The sequence below is a fragment of the Crotalus tigris genome, unplaced genomic scaffold (genome assembly GCF_016545835.1).
Source record: "Crotalus tigris isolate CLP2741 ecotype Arizona unplaced genomic scaffold, ASM1654583v1 scf7180000018105.1476442, whole genome shotgun sequence".
Lineage (NCBI taxonomy): Eukaryota > Metazoa > Chordata > Lepidosauria > Squamata > Viperidae > Crotalus > Crotalus tigris.
The window spans coordinates 259,133-281,700 of NW_024096826.1; the positions used below are offsets into that span (position 1 = coordinate 259,133).

The following is a 22,568-nucleotide window of genomic DNA, read 5'->3' on the forward strand; positions in this document are numbered from 1 at the left end:
GAAAATCATTCAATAAATATACTCAGTATAAAATTATTCATCAATATTCTTTATCAATGGATGTAAATACACATAAAGGAAGAGGGAGGCAACGTATTTTCCAAAGCACCAGAAGGCAAGACAAGGAACAATGGATGTAAACTAATCAAGGAGAGAAGCAACTGGAACTAAGAGAAAATTCCTAACGGTGAGAATAATCAACCAGTGGAACAAATTGCCACCGGAAGTTGTGGGTGCCCCATCACTGGAGGCTTTTAACAGACTGGAAAGTCATATTTCAGAAATAGTGTAAGGTTCCTGTGTGAGCAGAGGGTTGGACTAGATGCCCTCCAAGGTTCCTTCAGCTCTGTTACTGTTGCTTATAAAGACTGTGCATTTAACATTAACTACTACAATGCCAGGAAGGAGTTAATGGCACATCTGTAATAACACCAGAAAACCTGACTATTTCAGAAGATTAACCGTTCCACATAAAGCTCAATGCAATGGTCCTCAATCATTTTAATACCTTTTTTATCTGCTGAAGAATCTTTTTCTGCTTGTTGCTTTTCAAGTACAATTCCTGAACAATCTGTAATAACCTAAAAGAAGGAAAAATGATTTTGGTTGTCAAGAAATAAAATGGTCCTAGAAAGTACCCTGAGAACAAAGAGGTAATTTAATGATTCAAAGTAGCAAATGGCAAATAGAGTCACTATAGGGATGAAATAACTCAAAAAGCATGGGGAAGGTCACTGAGAAAGTGGTGCCTATAGGAAAAAAAATTAAAGAGGATGTAAGAAATATGAAATCCCACCACTTTCTCCCTAACAATAGTCTAAAAGCAACATAGTTGTATAGAGATCACTAGCATGAGTTCACTTCAGCATAAAATATGGCTGTGGCACGCTCAATTTACCTCTAAAGAAAAGTTAATCCTGATCCATAACTTTGAACAGGAGGACAAAGACAAGAGCTTTACAGCAACACAGAATGTTCTAATTCCAGAAAATGACAACTCATCCAAAAGCAGGAGAAAAGATTTCCATTTTTCCTAGATACTGATACAGTAAATTACAGTTTCGATCACACTGAAAGAGCAGGAACAATGGTCAGGAAGAATAGTAATTGAAATTTGGAAAAGGATTCACTTTAGGGTGCTTTTAATGGTGAGAAGTTAAACTAAAACATTACTGTAAAATGTCAATAACAAACTGGCTTTATACCAGTGGTTCTCAACCTTCCTAATTCCGCGACCCTTTAATACAGTTCCTCATGTTGTGGTGACCCCCAAACCTAAGGGCTCTCCAAGCACGCATCGATGCCGCCCACTCACCCGCCGCGCCCGGGGCTCAGCATGCCTCGCCTGTCCTCGCCTCACTTCCAAAGATTGCCGGCCTGCCCGGCTCCAGCTGGCCGGGGAGGGGGGGCAGGAAGGCTGTTCCACCTGCTCCACCCAGCCTGGCTGGAGAAGCACCCAGGCGGGAAGAGGGAGAGAGAGAGAGAGAGAAAGAGAGAGAGCCAAGAGGGCAACAGCACCGGCAGAGCTTAGTTCAGCCTCCTCCACGGAAAGGGCCGTGAAGCAGTGCAGTCTCCCTTAGGAGATGCTCGACGGAAACGAATCCTGCGCTGCAACGGCCCCCAGCTCGAAGCCATGTGGAGACGGATAGAGGAGCGGTGTCTCGGTTCCTAAGACCATCGGAAATATGTGTTTTCTGATGGTCTTAGGCGACCCCTGTGAAAGGGTCGTTCGACCCCCAAAGGGGTCGCGACCCACAGGTTGAGAACCGCTGCTTTATACGAACACATATGCATGTTTTATTAGAGGTTCTAGCAGGGCAATGCAGCTATGGTGTACCTGAGGTCCAAGATAGGTAAACTCCTATCTGGGATGGCTGTCCTCTTCCATCGAGTGCACAGCTTTGGGATGCACATGGAGAGGTGAGGGAGGAAGGGGACACCCGACTAGTCAGCCAGATCAGCCAAATGAACCCTGGTGATCAATGGGGTCCCAGACATCGCAGCCAAATCACCCTCACATCTAAAATTGGCAAAATTTTGCTACATTACGTAAAAGCTTCACCCACAAATGTTTGCTAATAGTTCTTTTGCTAGGGTCTAGTTTTGAATTTTTCATTTTATTGATTGTATTTTATTGGTCAATGACTGAAATGAAGCTATGTCTATCTATCTGTCTGTCTGCCTGTCTGTCAGGATTGACTGATTATGACTGAAAGCCTAGGACTGAGAATATAAAGCAAATGGACACACAGGGGCATGCAAATAAATTAAAGTATTTTTCTTGTGTTTTCCTGGATAAATTTTCATTTCCCAAAGCAAACTCCTGTCAGTTTAGAAAGAGAATCTACAAAGAAAGAAAGGAAGGGAGAAAGGAACATTAGTTATTGAAAGGCAGGATAAATCTGTGAAGTTGGGTCCTCTGTGCAATTTAGAGAAAACATATTCATATACTATCGCTAGTTTTTACATTTGCATATTTGAAAAGTAGTGTGGCGGCTGAGCACAGTAATTCCATTACATTTGAATATCATCAGTACAAGTCTCAAAGTATTACAACAACTTTGAGACTTGATGGAAGAAGCCAGAATGGACAATTTTTTTTTTTACTCCCTGGACCAAAACCCACAGCTGGGAGGAGTTGATATTCTGTGTGCAACATGGGGAGACAAACTCTTTTCAACAACTATTCCTTTGGAATATGTAAATGGCAAATCTTCATAGTAAGAGGCAACTCACAACTGGTAAAGGGCAATTGTAATTCCTTGAATAACAAAGAGTATTAGAAAGTGCTCCTCTCTGTTGATATGCATTTATATGCTCATTACATTATAAATAGACAGAAATTAGATTAATATGCTTACTGCTAATGCTTTATCATACTGCTTGTTGGAAATATACAGCTCAGCGGCTATATTAACGTCTTCCATGGATACAAGGCTTTGATGTTTCGTAAAAGATTCTTCCATTATCTCAATAGCAGCAGTGATGTCATTTGCTTCATAATAACTTCTGCGGAATACATTAATAATGGGGTAGTAGTAAATAAAATAGTAATACATTTCCTATATTAAAAAATACACAGATTGTTACAATATTTTCTGGGCAAGACAAAAAACAACAATCTCTCATTGAAAAACATTACTTACTATTGCAAATATCAAAATCATGGTACCTTTGTGTTTATAAATTTAAAAGCAAGTCATAATTCTTCAACTCCTAGTTTATAGATTTTATTCAAAGCTGGGTTCAGCAAGCAAGAAATTAATGTAATTTCACAATATATAACACAGAGAAGTTGTGACTGATCACAGGAGAAGGTCTGATTGATGACACCCTATTACATTGCTGAAACCCAGTTAAGTCGTCATAATCAGAATTAGTCTAAAGCCACAGATTTGTAAACTTTGGGAAAATGTAATTATCAAAAGTGAAAGCAAAAACTTTAGCATTCTTTCTTATGGCCAATACCAAAGGAGAGTCATAGTAACAGACAAACCTTGGGCAAAGCTAGCTGAATTCATACCTCTCTAAACCATGGCTTGAGATAAGGGATTATCTAATGTGATAGGATCAGTTCAAGAAAATCAGTTGTCAATTATAGTGCACATTACAACTAAGCCACACACTCATATTTTTCCTGTTCTATCTGACCAGATTAAATTGTCCAGTGAACAGCAGCCCAGAGAGGGCCTAACAGGAATTAGGCTTCACCTCCACATGCTATGATCAGCTTTTTGAAGTATATTGAAAACGCTGTATTGAAACTACTGAAATTTATTGCTGTGTTTTTCATCTTTTTATTGAACTACAGCTTTTAAAAAGACATATTGGTATGTCCTGATTATTACTTACTTTGGTATTTCTCCTTTTATACAGCTAGTCTGATAAATTAAGTTTGGACCAAGCCATTACTTAATTTATATTGTATTATATTAATTTATATTATATTATACATATATTATGTCACACATAATATATTATATGACATATCAAATGTAATCACTAACTCAAAACCCAGTAATTTATTCACTTTCAGTGTTAACACTTCTTGGAGTCAATCATTTCCTTCCAATGTCTATCAAATGTCATGACTTCAGCAATATATTATTTTGCCTCTTCTTATATCCTTAAAATAGCCCGTTAGGTTAAACCCGCTTCCTTAAACCCTTTTTGAACATTCGTTCCAAAGAAAAAAGAAAAATCATATTTCCTGGCCCTTAGGACCAGAATGCAATTTGGGAGCTGAATCTATCAAATGATCAGCATCAGGACTGGAAATCATGGGTTCCATAAAGCAAAGAAAGACACGTATAAAATACAGTATGCTGCAGTGGGAAAGGGTTTTCCAAATGTGCTCAAGAACAACTCCCAGCTAATTTTGCATTAATGGTTGGTCATTCTGTTCTGCCTGATAATATCCTTTTATCTTGTTTTCATTTCTCTTCTACTGTACACCTCTATCTGATTCCTCCAGGCATTTCAAGCACTATTTCTGTTCTTGGTAGTCTGACTCCACTTTAATGCCAAAGTAAGAAGCCGCATCTTATCACAGGAGTAAAGCTGCTGTTTACTTTACAGGTGGTCCTCATGTAATGACCCCTTATTCAATGATCATTTGAACGCGCTGAGCTCCCGGTAGTTACAACAGATCCTTGTACTTTTACACTTACAGCTGTTACAGTGTCCTCGAGATCATGTGATCACAATCCATGGGCTTGGCATCCACTTTGTGATGTCACAGCATCCTGCGGCCATGTGATTATCATTGGCAATCTTCTTTGCCAATTTCAAACAAGCCGAGCCCAAAATGGCAGAAGTCACAAATAGCAGCTATGTCATGTCCTCATGACGGTTTGTTTCACAATGGCAATTGAGAATGCCAGAATTTCCAATGCTAACAGGCATAGTCACATGATGTCGCCTGCTGAACAATAAATATTCTAGTCTTCAATTCATGTTGTTAAGTGAGGACTACCTGCATTCCAAAGCAGCCAACCAATTATAACACATCATTTTTGTATCCTGCAGGTATTAACTATAGCAACAAGTAGAAGACAAAGAAAATGCTCCTTTAGAAGCTGATGGTGCAGTTCAGTTCAGCATTGACTAAGTGTTCCACTCTACTTACTTGGCCATGTCTCTTGCCAAAAGCATAAAGCGTTCGCCATCAGAAGGAGTCAGAAGATTTAAAATGCGTCTGTAGCCATCCATTGCCAGTTTGTGCTCCCCTAACTGTTTGTAGAGATTTGATCTCTCCCACAAATAACGCACGTTAGTAGCATCATATTTCAGAGCTATAAAAATGAAAGTGGTATGATAAATCACTTTGAGATTTGTAATTCTGGGAAGCAATATGCAAATATATTCAACAGAACAATTTATGAATTTATTTATATATTTTATTTATTTCCATTGTTCTTTAATTGTGATAATGGGAAAGCAATAATAAAACACCTCATCCTGAAATCAAAAATTCTGAACACTGAACAGACTGTTATCCTAACATATTGAGCATCCATTTCCAAAAGCAGTATATCTTTGAAGTAACAAAAATTAGGGTAAAAAGATTAGTCGATTCATGGACTTCCAGTGACTATGGCTGACTGACCAGTCCAGAATGCTCCCTCTGGACCAAAGCTTTTTCAATTTACAAACAAGAGAACTGAGATCCCTAACTTTATATAATTCTTGGGTTAGGGAGAGTCCCAAAATCACCCAAGATCCTCCATACAGGGGCAGTCTTCAAGGCAATTTTGAAGCAGTGCTCTGAAGTAGATGGGTGAGCCATTTAGCTGGGGAGGTAGGGCTTCAATCACCTTCATTGTTGAAAAAGCACCCACTTCAGAATTTATTTTTCAAACGGACAATAAGTCACACCTTTTAAACACTTTATTTACTAAGCTAAAAGAGACTCCTTTCAATCCCAGCTTATTATTCCTTTTTGAAGATCTGTGCCATTTTCAGGACCTTGTTATTGTTGAATGACAGGGTGGAGGGTTGCCGGAGATGTGCTAAAATAAGGTAGCATGGACCACTCTTTTCTCTTTTATTTTGAGGGAGAAACGTAAGGATTTTAAAAAATGTTAGTTTTATTTTGTCATTTTTATGAATGTTTTACCTTTGTCATCGGGAGTTATAATTTGCATTTTTTATTTTTTTTGAGCTGAAATCTTCCGATTTTAATGGATTCTGATTGGCCAGAAGATACCAGCTGATTTACAAAAAGCTTTCTTAAAAAAAGATTTATTTTTTGACCACAAGAGGGGGCTAAAGTACTGAAGAAGATGAAGCAAAATAGAAGGCACTTAAACCAGAGAGAGTTTGCAAAAATTGTTTTGGGGAAGTATTTAAACAAAACAATTCACTCTATAGATAAATTATGTTCAAAAAATATCATGAAGGAGGAGCAAGAGGAGCAAATTACTTAAATAATTGAAAGAATGATAAATAAACCAGAGATGCAGCCAAGTGTAGAAAGTTATCAAACAACTGAGGCTATTGCACAAGTATTTGACAATGCAAAGGACTTAATTGCAATTTTGGAATATAAATCTGAATCCAACAGTTCCTATTATGGCTAAATTATGAGTTTCCCAGTGCAATTGGGAAAAAAAGTGCAAGTAAATTTATAATTGTCAAGAGAACAAGTTTGAGATCTCTACTTCAAAATCAAAGTGGAAATTGCCAATGTTGACATATTTGTTCTAAAAATCATATTGGAAAATCTCCTGAGAAAAAGAGAAGTTTATATTTATATAATAGACATTGCAAAGAAGAGAAAGATAAAAATATAAAGATAAGCTGGAGGGAATAACTTAAGTTTAACAAGTTAGTAAGCTAAGTGGAATTAGGACTGATTTTCTATTGGTTTGGCATATGTAGTTTTAAACATAGTTGCAATGCATTGTTTTGGGTATATAAAGTGGATTTGAAAATGGGTTTTCCATCTTTTTATTTTTAAAATTTGTGTAATTTATTTTTAAAACTGGAGTAATTCTTAAAGCTTGCAAAATATTATGGAAATTCCGTGAATTTGAGAGTATGCACCTATATATTAAAACAAAGTTTAAAAATGCATTAGAATTTTAGTTATAAAGATGATTTTTTAAAGAAATATTTACAGTTTTAAAATGAATATAAAAGAGTTTTATATTTATATTTTATATTTATAAAAGAGGTTAAATTATCTGAAAAAGTATAGTGGTTTTTGTTAATAAAAATGATGATAGTAGAAAGATTAATAAGGATAAATAGAAATATATATCATTTCTCATAACAGGAGAAAAAAATTGATTTGGTTAAAGTGATGAGGTAAACTGTTTTAAACAAAGATTTTATTTGGATTATTGTTTCTATTGGATTATTGCTTCTGGTTTTCAGATTTGGAATAGAAAAAAATGAAAATCAGAATTTAGATTGAAGATTTTATAATTATGTAGTTATAGGAGTAGCTTGTAATAATTGTAGGCAATGTAAACAGTTGAGTATTAGTATTTTACTGTGTTGGAAAGAGTCAGAAGTCAATATTTTTTTTCTTCTATTTTTCTTTTCCATCCTGCATTTACCCCCTTACTATTTTCATTGTATTTTATGCTATAATGGATCTTAATAAACCTTAATACAAGTTTAAAAAAATTATTTAAAAGCATACTTCAGTTGTACTATACTGTAAACAGAATGCTAAACAGGTATGATAAATTGGTATTATTCCACAAGTCAATTGTTATTATTTCATTTCATAATATCTGCCACATCTCTGTGACATTATAACTTAATATTCCCATCTAATTTCATTCAGAGTACATGAAAAGCTTCCTAGCAGAACACTAGCAAGCTATCATATAGCTTTTAAAAACTGTATACATTTTATCTGCCCTATCAGGATCATCTATCACTTCGTACATAATCAGTTTCCCATCTTGATTTGATATATCATAACAAAAAGACAAGGAGAGTGTAAATATACTAAAATACCTAAATATCTCAACAAATTAAATTATGAGGTGACCATCAAAATCAGCTGAATGAAATTAGGTTCAATAGATACAAAGACTAATCTGTAATGAAAACAATATTGTGACACTTGCTGCAAAATAGACAGTAAAGCAAATATCATTAAATAACCTGCTATGACATTAATTTGTTTACCTTTTGAATAGCAAAAAACGGCCTGTTTAATATTGTCTTGCTCAAGTGACATTTCAGCTAGCCTGACCCATTCCTCTGTGTCACTGGGATTTAAGTGAGCAGCAATCAGTTCAAACTGCAAAGATTTTTCCATATCTCCTTGGTCTTCATAAATCATAGCAAGAGTGGAGAATGGCTCATAAGCAAGTGGAGCTGTTGGATGCCAAAAGAAAAATGGGTTACTATTCATAATCATTTCAATAAAGTGCCTAAATTTGTGCATGCTGCACCTAGCAACAATAAGTGTTTAAAGACAGATTAGCAGTTCATTTCTGAATATAATGCAAAAAGCTGTTTTGGACTTATAAAATTGTAGCAGCTTAGACTGGAGGAAGTATGAGAAGGATTTTCTATATGGACCCACCCAACTGTTAAGATCTTACTCCGAGACCCTGTTTTGGATGCAAAGTTGGCTGAGGAATTCTGGGAGTTGAAGTCCACAAGTCTTAAAGTTGCCAAGATTGAGGACCCCTGGTCTAGACTCTAGAGACAGGACAGATAGTTACAGAGATTGGGATCTTTTCCAAACTTTCTTCCATGACACAAAAACAGCAGCATTTGAATTTGTTTTTCCCCAAATAATTTTAAATTATTTGGCTGCCATTGATGATGTTACGTTAGGCAGTTTTTAATTTTAAAAAACAAAAGCATAATTCAAATGAGAACTTTTTAAAGAAAAAGAAGCAATTTATTTATTACAAATATCTGAAGGCTTAGGGCAGTGTTTCTCAACCTTGACAATTTTAAGGCATGTGGACTTCAACTCCCAGAATTCTGGGAGTTAGTCCACATGCCTTAAAATTGTCAAGGTTGAGAAACACTGGCTTAGGGGGAAAATGTGATTTTTCCCCATAGGCCTTCCCTCCCCCCCCCCGTCCCCACGGAAAAAGGAAAAGATTGAAACAATAACTTTCAGTTATTTAAGAACTGTAATGGGAAAACCTTTATCTAACACTACATAGTTCCTGTATTTAAGAGGACAAATAGTGCAATTCAGCATGGTGCACTGAAGTAGGAAAGGATTCAGTTGTCTATATCTGACTTATTATCTAAAGATCAGTAGATCTGCTCTTGGTAAGGCTTCAAATAAAACTCTCTTTTATTATCACATTGATGGTTTCCTACTTCAACTTCTTTTTCTAATTTACAATCTGGCAAAATTAAGAGAGTCTAGATCTTTTGGAGTTTCATAGATTGTAGATCCCCTTATAAAGAATATTCAAAACATTTTAAATAAAACACAATTAGTAAATGTAATTTTAATATTGTCTGGCTGAATTATTCTTTTACATTTAATTGCTATGCCAAATACAGTTACTGTAAAAATAAACTAGGCAGTTCATATTGTACTGCAGAATGTTAAAATAGCAAAGTGAGCTTAAATCAATAGAGGCTAATATAAAAATAAATACAGCATATATATCAACTTTCTCCAAAATTTCCATTCCAAAGAAGAGGAAAACATTTACTGTGCTTTCAAAATGTCCAGCAATGTAACATTTCCACGTTGGATTTTCAATGTGTAATATATGTGGATCTTGTGGGATATGTAAAGTTTGCATGTGAATGGGACAAGGGGGAAAGCAAGCATAAAGCAAAAAGTGGTCATACATCAGTTTTAAAGAATATGTTTTTAAAACCATATATCCATGTATTTCCTTATGGGGTCTATTTCTTCTATTCCACCTTCCTGAAAAGAAATGTTAAAAGTAAACTTTTCAAAGCTTGGCAATTGCAGATTGAGAGCCCAAAGTGTTCAGAAACTACGCATGAGTTAAGTTTGTGCACCTATGCTACCATACAACACTAATGTAACCAAAAGATCAGTGCTAGAGTAAAATAGCTTTGAACAACGTATTTTCTACAGCAGAGCTTTTCAACCTTTTCACTCATTGTACCACTTTTAGGATACAGCAATATCCTAGTACCACCAGTCGCCTAGCAAGGTGTCAAAAACTTGATGACCAAAAAAAAAGGAAAAAAGTGTTGAAGTACAGGTAGTCCTCGACTTACAACAATTTGCTTAGTGACTATTCGAAGTTACAATGGCACTGAAAAAAGTGCCCCCCAAGCCACAGCTGAGCAAGACACCTGCCTGCCCACCTGGGGGCGCTCTTTCTCCTGTCCGAAGTTTCCATTGCTGTGAGCATTTCTGTTGAGGATTGGCAGTGGGGGTGGGGGGTGTGTGGGTTTTATTCTCCCCATCTAATGGGTGGTTGCAGCAGGTTTTGGTCACTTCACATGACTCTAGGACACTGTGACCGTCATAAATATGAATCAGTTGCCAGGCATCTGAATGTAAATCACAAGACCCTGGAGATAAGGCAACATTCCAGCTGATTGGTGCTTCTTCAGGGCTCAGCAGAAGCGCCAGGATCAGCACTGAGCTCCAGCTGGAGCCTGGCACTGATCCTGGCGCTTCCACTGAGCCCTGACAGTCCCGAAGAAGTGCCAACCAGCTGGAAAGCGGCACTGATCCTGGCGCTTCCGCTGAGCCCTGACAGCCTTGCAGCTCCAGCCATCTCTCGCTCAGGCTTGTGCAGTGCTGCCACCGGTTCAGCTCATTCCCCTCCCCCAGTACCATTTTCCTAGGATGGTCGCGTACCACCTGCCAGGTGCCAATGGTTGAAAAGCCCTGTTCTACAGGGATCACTGGGAAAATTTAAGAAGTAGTTACCACAAAAATAGAAGAAAGTGTAGTTATAAATAAAAACACAGAACAGATGCAACGTCAGCTCTATAATGACACACTGAATTGTCTTGTATTAATATTATGTGTCCCTTCTATTTATTCTCAGTGACAAATCTCACCCACAGAAGCATCCAAAGATACCTTGTCTTATGATCTCCATGCACATTAGAATGGCCTCTTCATGTTCACCTCGAGCAAATCTAATGTTAGCTTCACCCATGAGGCCTCTCAGGGCACGAGGCAATTTACTGCGTGGACGTTTTTCCTAGAAAACAGATTGGCATCAATCTATTTCAATAAATTCAGTTTTTATTATTACTTACAAAGAATATTTTTCTAGTAAAAATATATTTGAATTGAGAGTGTTTATTGAACTGTTGATTTCAATGGTTGTTTGACTGTGCAATAGCCATGTACATTATTTAATATATAATTTATATCGTACATCCACACAGAACCCACTTAATCAAATTCTATCATAAATATTTCCAATTAAGCAGTAAGGACGTGCATGCTTCAAAAAAGGTTTAGAAGAAAGGCTTCAGAATGCATAGGAAACTCAATCCTTCTTTGGGGTAATTAGATTTTTTTTTTCTTTTTGAGGCTTCCACATAAACCTGAAAAAAAGATGTGGCTGCTTTAAAGATTCTTATTATATTGCTTGCCTTCATCATTTTCTTAGTCTCTCTATTAAGCACCATCTCCAGTGCAAAAACATCGCCAGCTGTGGGTTGCTCAGAGATCTCCTCATCTTCCTCCTCCTCTTCTTCTTCTTCATCGTTCTCTCCCATCATGGAAGCAAAAACTCGATGGACAGATTTACTGATACCATCTGATATCTCTTCTGCTCAGAGAAAAAGATTAATAATGTTGTCTAATTAATCATGTAAAAAAGGGAGGGTTCATAAAATCATAAAAGTTGTCCTTGAAGAAAGAGAGAAAGAACCCCAGTTCAAATAAAGGAAATAGGAAGTAGCAAAGGAAAACTGAAGGAAAATTGTAAGTATAGTCATGGTCATGTGGTTTTTCACCTAGCAACTGTTTTTAATCTTATGAAGAAGAATCTTATGAAGAACTTAATGACCATCTCACCTGTATCAACTGTGATCACTAAACAAGAACTATTTGTGTTAAGACATAATTGTAATCAAACACCCACAGAATCAATAAGAGTAATTCAAATCTTTAAAGCAGCAGTTCCCAACCTTTTCTATACCGCGCACCCTTAGAACGCTTCTGATATATTCTCGCACCCCTTACAAAAGTTCGAAATAACGGCAACGAATTATGCATATACACTATAATTTTGAAACTTCTAAACCCAAGTTTTCGCACCTCCTGGAATATCCTCTCGCACCCCCAGCGATATATATTGTGGATATTGGCCACAATATCCAAGGCTGATCAGAGCTGAAGGGCAGCAGGTTCCCTTCTCTATTAATAAAGTGATAAGCTCAAAAAATAATATGATAGAACATATTATTAGATCATCACTTTATTGTATTTCTACAAAAACTGGCAGAAACCCTCAAAAACTTCCTACTCTGCCTCAAGATGCTGTAGACCAGACATGTCAAACTCGTGACGTCACGTGATGTTGCATGACGTATCGGAGCTTTTTCCTCAATGGGGTGGGCGCGGTTTCATCATGACGTATCCGGCCCATGGGCTGGCAGTTTGCTCTAGACTCATCACAAAGGATATACATACATGTTTGAATTAAAGCAAATCAAATAATAATTAGTATTACATACAGATTCCTGAGCATGGGAAAATTGTGACTTATTTTCACTGCAAGGTGGCAGTGAGCCCCCATGTTCTGACTTATAAATGTGATAGCAAAGCAGAGATCAGGATATTTACCCCTTAGTAAATGAAACAATAAGCATAAAATATACCTTCTGCTTCACTATGTCGTTGTATTTCAGTAGATATTCCTTGTCCAGAAGTAGAGGGGCCATCAGGGTCTTCCGCATTTTCCTCAGTGAGTACATTTTGTCCCTGTAAAGATTGAAAAGGAAATAACATTAATTTTATATTACAGGTAGCCCTTAACTTACAACCATTTATTTAGTGACTGTTCAAAGTTACAATAACACTAAAAAAAGTGCCTTATGATCATTTTTCACACTTACAACCATTGCAGAATCTCCATAGTCATGTGATTAAAATTTGGATGCTTGACAACTGGTGTGTATTTATGATAGTTGCAGTGTCCCAGGGTCATATGATTACCTTTTGTGATATTCTGGCAAGCAACCTCAATGGGGAGGCCAGATTCACTTAACAACCATGTTACTAACTTAAAAACTGCAGTGATTCACTTAACTGTGACAAAATAGTTCATAAAATGGGGCTAAACTCACTTAACAACTGTCTTGCTTAGGAACAGAAATTTGGGCTCAACTGTGGTCATAAGTCAAGGACTGCCTGTATTGTGAATAGAATATTCAGTATTAAAAATACATATCTGCTTAAGAAAAACAATATCTTAGTGAACAATTAATTAAACCTGAGGCTTCATTGTATGATTTATTTTGGAAGAGTTCATGAAAATTAAATGTTTATTGAATCTGTCAATAGACAATAAAGCTAAGTAATGTAAAACAGGCTTTGTGTAGAAATTACATCAATAACTAACATTATCCTCAATTGATTGCACATTTTGGAAATGACTTAACAAAACTTAGCTACACTTTGGATTAACAGAATCATGTATACCTTAAAGTAAACAGAATTGGTCAGAATGGCACGGTAATTTAAATAAATTGAACATGTTGAACATGTGCCAGCACAAAACTGGTAAGGTAACACAATGTGTTTTACAGTTATAATAATTGCTTTCATGTCCCTTTGCCTTAGCCCATATGGGATTCCCTTGTATTTTGTATTTACCCAAGTACCCAAAAGCAAAGCAGTCAGCTTTCTTTTATGTCCCCAACATAATAATACTGATAAATCTTCAAACTTTTGAAATCTGGATTGGGCTGCAAAAATCCTTAGTACCACTAAAAGGCAGCACACACCCAAAAAATCCTAGTGCTTTGCTACCACCTAGCGGCCAATCGGATTTTCGCTGCCCGAAAACGAGCCCTAGATCCAGTATTTATCAGGACAAACGAATATCATGAAATAGATGCATAAGAGATATCCCATCATTTACGTTTTCTACTAAAATTATTTTTAGGATTTTATGAGTCAACATCCATTATTTAAAATGCAAACAAGATATCGGGTACCTGAGTACATACACACTACTGAAAATGAGGGGAAAACAAGACATTATAGATATAATTACAAACACACGAGAAGTAAAAAATGTAAATAACTGTGAGACAAAAAAGGCCTCGCCTTTCTTTCGCAGTTTTTACGCTCCTCTCGGCGACGCTCGAACTCCTCGAAAGAGATTTTTCCTTCCAGATACTCAATTAATTCGGGGCTGAACCCCGACATGTTATATTTTGCCGAGGAAACAACCGTAAACCAAGCCCAAAAGCCGCTCGTGAGAATGGTGGGGAACCTATTTTGAAAGGACCGCAATTCCCTCGCTTAAAAGAGTCCGACTACGAATGAAGAGAGCGGAGCCTCGCTGACTTCGATGCCTATTGCGCATGCGTTCGTGGCTGAGGTTGCATGGGGAGGGGGGGGGCTGAGAAGTTTTCCCTTTCTTGCATTCGAGCGCTTAAAATCGGAGGAGGGATTTATCTCTTTAAACGGGAAGACCATCAATCAAATATTGCGAAAAATGTTCATATTCTGTCATACTATTCCTGGGAATTATCAGACAGCTCTGTTGTAACTATGCGCTAGTATCACCCTTTGATCCACCTTTTAACTTTCTCTGTCAGGAATAGGCGACCTGCTATGCTTGTCCTTCTAGCCTCGCTCAACTCAGTTGACTACTGGGAATTCTGGGAGGTGTAGTTCAAAACCTGAAGGGCAGCAAGCAAGTTGCTCAAGTCTAACCTTAACGGTAACTCAGCATTGCCTCTTCCCTTTTGGACCTCTGACTTCCCTCCAAGACAATGATTGACAAAGTTTAATTACTTATATATCTGTTGGGGGGAAATGAACAAAGAGATGAGGACAAGGGGAGATACTGTTATGAAGGTTGCCACTGGTGGAGAAGGAAAGAGACTGTAGTAGACTCAAAAAAATCTCAAAATTAAACATCCCTCTCTCAACAGAGGGGGAGAGGTATGATATCATCTATCTCCAGTCTACAACACAGTCCTTTCAGCAATTCCAAGAAGGCTCCACACCCATTTGCACTACTCAGATGATCACAGATAAACCTCCAAGTGGCCTCAGTGACTCTCTGAAAGAATGCAAATGACCAGCTGTCTGCAAGGAATATAAATCCTTCCGTTCCCCACCTTCCAGTCAGAGTTGAAGAAGTTTCTTGGATGAGAAGCAAATGCATTCAAAGAAAAACAAGAAAGTCCAGTTGTCTCTTGAAAAAGCACCTTTGGGACAACCATGACCTGGATGACTGAGAATCTCCATATATATTCATTGGTGAACTACAAATTTCATGGAAAATCCCCATCAAGCCCCAGTATAGCCCAGGCTGCTTCAAAATGAATTTACTTCCAATTAGAGACATTCTACCCATCCCCTTAATAAACCTAAAATAGAGGAAAAGATGGAGATGAATGGAGTCAGGCATAGATTGTAGAACCTAAGTTCTGTATGGTCCTACGTATATTCCTGGAACTTTCCCAGAAAAACTAGGACATTATTGTGTTTAACTGCAGGTGCACTCAGAACATGGATTTTGAGGTGCGCCTGGTATTTGATCCTTTGAGCCTCCTTTTTTGTAGCTCAATCCCTCATTCTGTAATATTCTCTATTACATTTTTGTGGTAAAAAGGAAAGTGTCAGGTTTTAAAAAATATGATTTAGAATATCTTCCAGAATAATATGAATTTAATAGTTTAATATTAAAATAATGTTATATTCCTGCAAAACCCATTTGTGCAAAAACAGATATTCATAAAATGACTTATGAGAGACAAATCCTGGAAGAGGGCTTCTAAATACCACCACACAAAACCTTGTGTATCATTTTAGGGTTACTGTCAGAAAGTGCTTTATACTGTTGGTGAATTCTGTTCTGCTGGTCAGGAGTGAGGTAATTAGAGCATTCCAAGATTTTGAATAAAACTGGCAATATAGAATAAAATGTTCTATAGTTTCAACACATTCCTGAGTTTCAGAGACATACTTGTAATAGATAGGGTATCTTTTTATATCTTCCAGTCAGAACTGCTGAAGGGAGAGCATAGCTGGTGACAGAGAGCATCTCAGACTATCTGCCCTGGGAAGCTGAGTGGTATTACCGTTATCCATTTGGTGGTCTATGTCAAACAAATGTTGCTTACGTGTGCCCTTGCTTGCTCATAGCCCAGAGACAGTAATTAAATGGGAGAAAGTCGTAAGAGAACTTGTTCTAAATTTGTTTCAACCCACTTTGAAATCTGTCCTCTAATGTCAGTGGTACTAAGCCTATAGGGAAAAGTGTCAGCAGTATCATAGCACAGTTTGCCATGTTCTAGTCTCCACTCTCATCATTCCATACTCCATGCAGAGTACAACATTAGGGACACAACAAGGGACTCGGAAAATTGGGGAGTGGTTCCAAGCAGAATTGAGCTCCAAACTTCTGTTGCTAAATGAGACATTTCTTAAGTGAGTTTTGCCCCATTTTATAACCTTTCTTGCCACAGTTAAGTAATCACTACAGTTGTTAATAACATGATTGTTATGTGAATCTGACTTCCCATTGACTTTGCTTGTCAGAAGATCGCAGAAGGTGATCACATTATTATTATAAATATGAGTTAGTTGCCAAGCATCTGAATTTTGATCACATGACCATGGGGATACTGTATGAAAAATGGTCATGTCACTTTTTTAATGCCATTATAACTTCAAACAGCCACTAAATGAACTGTTGTAAGTCAAGGATTACCTATATACCTTGTCCTATAGCTTAATCCAAGATATGCTGCTTCAAGATCCACAAAGACTGCCTAATGAGAAACAGTATTCTGAGTAATGTATTTCTCAGTAAGGTGTTTAAGTGTAAGACAATGGTCAATTGTCTAAACAACCTTGTTTAGCCCATATGTTTTGTTTTAGAGCCCATATATCTGGCCTATAGAATCTATTGAAGCTCTTCCAATCATTTTTTCTTACCATCCTGAACACCCTGATATCATTTGTAAATGCAGCCACTCGTTGCTCAGTCTGAATTCCAGATCATTGATATATAATTCAAAAGCACTACTTCCCATTTTCACAAGTACAAGAATGCTTCATTTATTACCACTTGGTTTCCTGTTTTCTCTAACCATTTGCCGATCCATGACAGCCCCTGCCTTCTTAATCTCTAGTAGCCAAGTTTACTACACAGAGAGAAAATTTGTCAATGGTGTTTTTGCCAATCCAGGTACATATAGTACAATCCATGGTATCATGCATGTCTGCATGCTGGTTTATACTCTCCCCAAAATCTGCTTATTGAAATCCAATCTTACCGTTGCTAATTTCCTGGCTGTGACAAATGAAGCAAAAAATTATATCTGTAATCTAGACATGTTTATAGTATTTTAACTTTCTATTTTATCTCTTGTGGATTTTTTTTTCAAAATATGTGAATGTGCCATACAAAAAATAATAATTACCTTTGCAAAAACCAGGTATAAGAAAGTTTTATTTGCTCACATGTTGCTTTATTTTCAGAAAGGTTCATATATTCATGTGTTTTGTCTTTTTAAAAATGTTTTCGGCCATTTTCTGAAGGATAGGTATTAAGCTAATTGGCCTATAGTTTCCTTTATTGCGTCTCAGTCTTTTTACAGTGGGGGGAGGTCACATTCCAGTCCTTGGGAAGAAATGCCTAGATTAGAAAATTTGCATATTGGTGTGGGTGCGTGTGGAGGGGTGTATATGTTTATGCTTACCCATGTTTAAGTTCTTCATGGACTAGCATGGATACTGTAGAGCAGGGGTATCAAACTGCCGGCCCGTGAGCCACTTGCATCATACGGAGACCATGCCCACCTCAGCTCCACCAATGCAAAAAAATCACGATATGTTGCGACATGTCACGTGATGCGGCAAGTTTGACACCTATGCTGTAGAGGAATTTCTTTTTAGTTTATTCAGCTTCACTTATAACTTTGTTCCTTGTTACCTCTGGTTGTCTCAGTTTATATGTTCTTCCTCCTGAAAAGGCAAATTTGGACACAGCATTCTTTCTACAACTTCAAAGGTAGAAAAGTAATTTCCTGATACGAGGCACTTGTAAGGTTGCTTGTATGTAAGCAAATTTATATAAGATGGCTATAAATTAACATGACTAATGTCAAACTTAAACATAATAAAATCATAACATAATAAAACTGTAAGCATAATACAATCATAGGTACAATAAGGTCCCTTCAGTTGTTTTTCTTAATCTTTTCCTGCTATAACTGCTATGTGTTGGAGTTTGTTGTATTACCACGTGTATGTATGTTGTTCCTGGGTGTATGATATTGTAGATAGTGTATGATAAACTACCATTTAATATATAGATCATGTTTACTGCATTTACTCCTGGGTTATCTCAGTGCAATAAGACTGTGCATGCTCTGACACCTTTGCTCCTTCACTCTTGCTAGCTGTATTCTTTTTCAGTCACTTCTGTTGATCAGTTAACAGTCCAAGTAATTCCAAGCTAGAAGTTTTCACTATTCTTTCCTATATCAGTGTTTGCAGTGCAACATGTTACTGCTGAACAAAAGCAAACAATCAAGTAACTTAGCAATATAATGCTTTCAGAGCTAGTTCTACCCACTGCTTAAAAAACGTGGTGTGAAAATTGAAGCTAGCTCTATATCAGTGATAGCGAACCTTTTAGAGACCGAGTGCCCAAACCGCAACCCAAAACCCACTTATTTATCGCAAAGTGCCAGGGCCGCATCAACATTGTGGTGCTTTCGGGGGGGCAGTGGGAGGGCATGGCCCACTGGGTGGGTGTGGCTGTGGTGGTCATGGCAGACTGAGTAGGCATGGCCGGTGTGGGCGTGGGGTGTTGTTTGTAGGGGGACGCCTATGGGGGCTGGGCAGGATTGGGGGAGATCTAGGGGATCTCTGGTGGGTGGGCTGGTGGGCAGGAGGCTTTTCCTGCAGGGTGAGGCAGGGATAGGGCAGGGATGCCATTGTTGCAGGGCAAGGCAAGGCGAGGCAGGGGTGGCTGCTGCCTGACAACATCGGCCCCCGCACACAGAGGCCAGCGAGCGCATGGGGGCCGGCTCTACCACCTCTACTCGAGCTTGCTAGCTGGCCGCTTCACCTCCTTTGTGCTGGGCGGGGCTGTTGCTCCGGGCACCAGCAGCAGCCTAATGGACCTGCGTGAGATGCTGGCAGCAGTGGCGGCATGCCAACAGAGAGGGCTCTGAGTGCCGCCTCTGGCACGCGTGCCATAGGTTTGCCATCACTGCTCTATATTGTTGAAGAACACTATAAACATATTTTATTTTTTTCCTTTTATTAATACACAAAATATTAAAACTGAAAAAATACACCAAAATACTCTAACATAAAATACCTGAGCAGACTGAAGGCAAAAACACTCATCATTACATTCAAAAGCATTTGAGTAAAATAGAAATGCAGGTAACAATATTCACAGACTGCAAAAAATGGTCTCTTGAGTGGCACTTTTCATAAATCTCATGTATTCCATGGAAAAGGTACTAAGATATACAATAACTATGATTTGTAATGGAACTTGATGTATAAAATATTTGAAAATTATGCACACCTACAACTGACTGCTTAAAGTATCATTCAGACATTTAGAAGAGTAAGCACTTTTTGAAACAGAAGATTGCTGGCTTGACTGGAACAAAATTGTTCTCAAGGATCGTGTGCAGCTCCCTTTTCTGCAGGATGAAATACTTTTTTCAGTCTTTTTTAGGAATCCATCTTCTTCTGGGAGATCACATGTTGGCAGTTACTGATGGTGGAGCTGAAAGTCTCCAACAAAGAATGGTTGCTATCTTCCCATGCACATTTAATTGCTCTGCCCCAAATTTCCAGAATTCCCATAACAGTAATTCATATTTGAATTGTATAATGTATAAACCACATTCAACACAGCTAAAGAAAGCCCTGTTCGCCATTGTCTCCAAATTTAAGTCTGAGGTAAAGAACCTATCACATCAACTTTTGAATTTGCAGATCTGTAATTGAAAACTAAAATATAAGTATAAATTACACTAAGTTCTATAATGTTTACAAACGTCATATCCTATATTTTACTTTCAAGTGATATCAAGGTCACTTCTACCATATAAAACAGAAAAAGCCAACAAAACTTGTCTTGTTTATTACGAAAATAAAGTGTTATTGTCTCAGAAATGTACTCTTTTTCAGAGTAGTATATCAACATATTGCAGAAATGGATATTTATAATCTAGAGAATGACCAGTGCAAAAAACGCTTGAAGAGAATCCTTTTGCAACACAAAAAGTCCTGCTCTTTCTTCTGAAAACCACTTCTGTAATCTGCAGAATGTGCAATGTGATGTTTGTAGAATGGAAGCTACAACTGAAAGAAGTGATAGGCAGACATGAGAAGACAAGTCCGCACTTCTTTTATCCTTGCATAATCCTACAATCAAGCCAGTGATTGTCTTAAGAAGTTAATAAGAACAGTCAAATATAAAGAGAAACTAGTTATCAAAAAAGAATTATTTTAAGAATGTTACTTCCAGATATCTAATTTCTTTACAGAGGCATATTTTAATTTTCACATTTGAAACAGAGAATTAAATTGAATAGTGTATGGTATTTAGCATTCACCCAGACACATACACAAACACACACACAAGCACATATTTCAGACATGAAAATATATTCAAATGCTGACAGAAGTACGATACCCTTGAATCATTAAATGATGGCTGATAGTAACTGTCTTTGATTAAAATGTGTAATATTGCCTCAGAGAATGGAGTGCTTCCATTCAGAGAACCGTGAAGGCTCAAAAATATGCACAGATCTGCAAGATTCAATAAGAAGAATGTGCTGAGAATCTTAGCATTGGACTGCATTTATCTACTGAAATTACTAATCCACAAAAGGAGCACATTTATGAGACTGTAATTCTATTATGTACACTACAACATCTGTATCTACAAGTAAGCATTCGGCCATAGTAACAAGATTATTTAAAAACTGATCTTTATATTGTTAATTAGCACCAGAAATGAACACATCTAACAAAGATGAAACGTAACTGTTTTTAAAAACTCAAAAATATATTTAATGCAACTAAGCATCAGCTTCACAAACCGTAAACATGGATATCTGTAAAAGGCAATAAATCTTATTCTAGCTTATAAAATGACCATAACGAAACCACTAAAAACCAGTCAAAACTGCTTAGTGTAACACTATAGACAGAATAACCGACTTTGCATATCAAGTCTCCCAGAAATGAAGAGAACCTTGTGTAACAGGAACACTAAGATATCGGCCATTCCATCCGTAGATTATTTTATAACATAAATGCCTATTGTAATTGACACATGCTTTTAGGAATATGAAGGAGTCAGTGTAATTAAAAGGTTCTGTTGAGAAGATTAACCTCCACTGGAAGTGAATGAAAAGAAGTACGTTTCTTTCTTCTATGGCTCTTTTGGCATTCCTCAATAATAATACCCAGCATAGCACTGTGCTTGTCAACGTGTCTTCCCAGCTAACAAATTTCCTCTCCAACTTACTTATAGTCTTCTATTTTTTTTAAAGTAAGCTAGCATGCTACAAGAACCAGGACCAACCTATATTTCTAATGGTGTCTCTGGGCCATATATTAGAGACAAACCTGGAAAATAAAGAGCGTGTTTATGTGTTTGTGTATGTGTTCATGTGTGTGCGTGCATGTGCATCTGCGCATAAAATCTAATGTTCGTTTGCCTTCTGTTGTGACTGGATATGCTGACCATGACAACCATTTAGTGGGAATACCTATTAACATGCTCTGAAAATTCCAAATATGCCCACTGGCCACAAAAGACTAAGGAACTCTGTCTTCAAATAATTGGGAACATATAATTTGCAAGTGTCTCTGGGACAGAATTATTTATTTATGTATTTATTTATTTATTAAATGTATATGCTGCCCATCTCACGATTGAGCAACAATACAACTAAATTTTACTGTAAGGAAATTTACATTTTTGGTTTGTTTTATACATTGCTATAAAAATATTGTGAAGTTTATTGTCTCCAACATTTGAAAATAGTTTGGAGTTACTATCTAATACTATTTATCTATCTGTTATCTTACATTTTAAAACATTTTTTTAAGTGGATGGGAATCCTTATACATTTGTTTTAATCAATTGCTTATTTAATTTGTGATGAACCATCTCTACATTTTGCAATTTTACTAGTTTACATGTCAATATAATTAATTATAATAAATAAATTTTTAAATGTATATTTGAAAAATGTGGAAATGTATATCAAGGGCTTCAGAAAACAATTTCTCTCCCTCCCTCCCTCCCTCTCTCTCTTTCTCTCTCTATTCTATCTATTGGTGGGATTCAAATAACTTAACAACCGGTTCTGTTTGTTGTCATTACCGGCGCGATGCGCCTCACATATTCGTCAACACTGCATTGTCACCA

At 37.1% G+C, this 22,568-nt stretch overlaps 1 protein-coding gene across 2 annotated transcripts in view; it reads right to left on the minus strand.

Annotated features, from left to right (window-relative positions):
- The window catches only part of GTF3C3 (general transcription factor IIIC subunit 3), a 30,268-nt gene extending 15,808 nt beyond the window's left edge, over nt 1–14,460 (minus strand). Inside the window, exons 1-8 of one of the 2 annotated variants that reach the window (XM_039347969.1) lie at nt 14,231–14,460; nt 12,778–12,880; nt 11,545–11,723; nt 11,021–11,144; nt 8,149–8,340; nt 5,129–5,294; nt 2,862–3,009; nt 509–581 (exon numbers count right to left, since the gene is read on the minus strand). In XM_039347969.1, coding sequence (XP_039203903.1) covers nt 509–581; nt 2,862–3,009; nt 5,129–5,294; nt 8,149–8,340; nt 11,021–11,144; nt 11,545–11,723; nt 12,778–12,880; nt 14,231–14,332 — 1,087 coding nt within the window. In that variant the 5' untranslated portion in view covers nt 14,333–14,460. The remainder of the gene's footprint in view (nt 1–508; nt 582–2,861; nt 3,010–5,128; nt 5,295–8,148; nt 8,341–11,020; nt 11,145–11,544; nt 11,724–12,777; nt 12,881–14,230) is intronic. The other variant, XM_039347970.1, reaches the window with a different exon arrangement.
- Between the last annotated feature and the right edge of the window lie 8,108 nt (nt 14,461–22,568).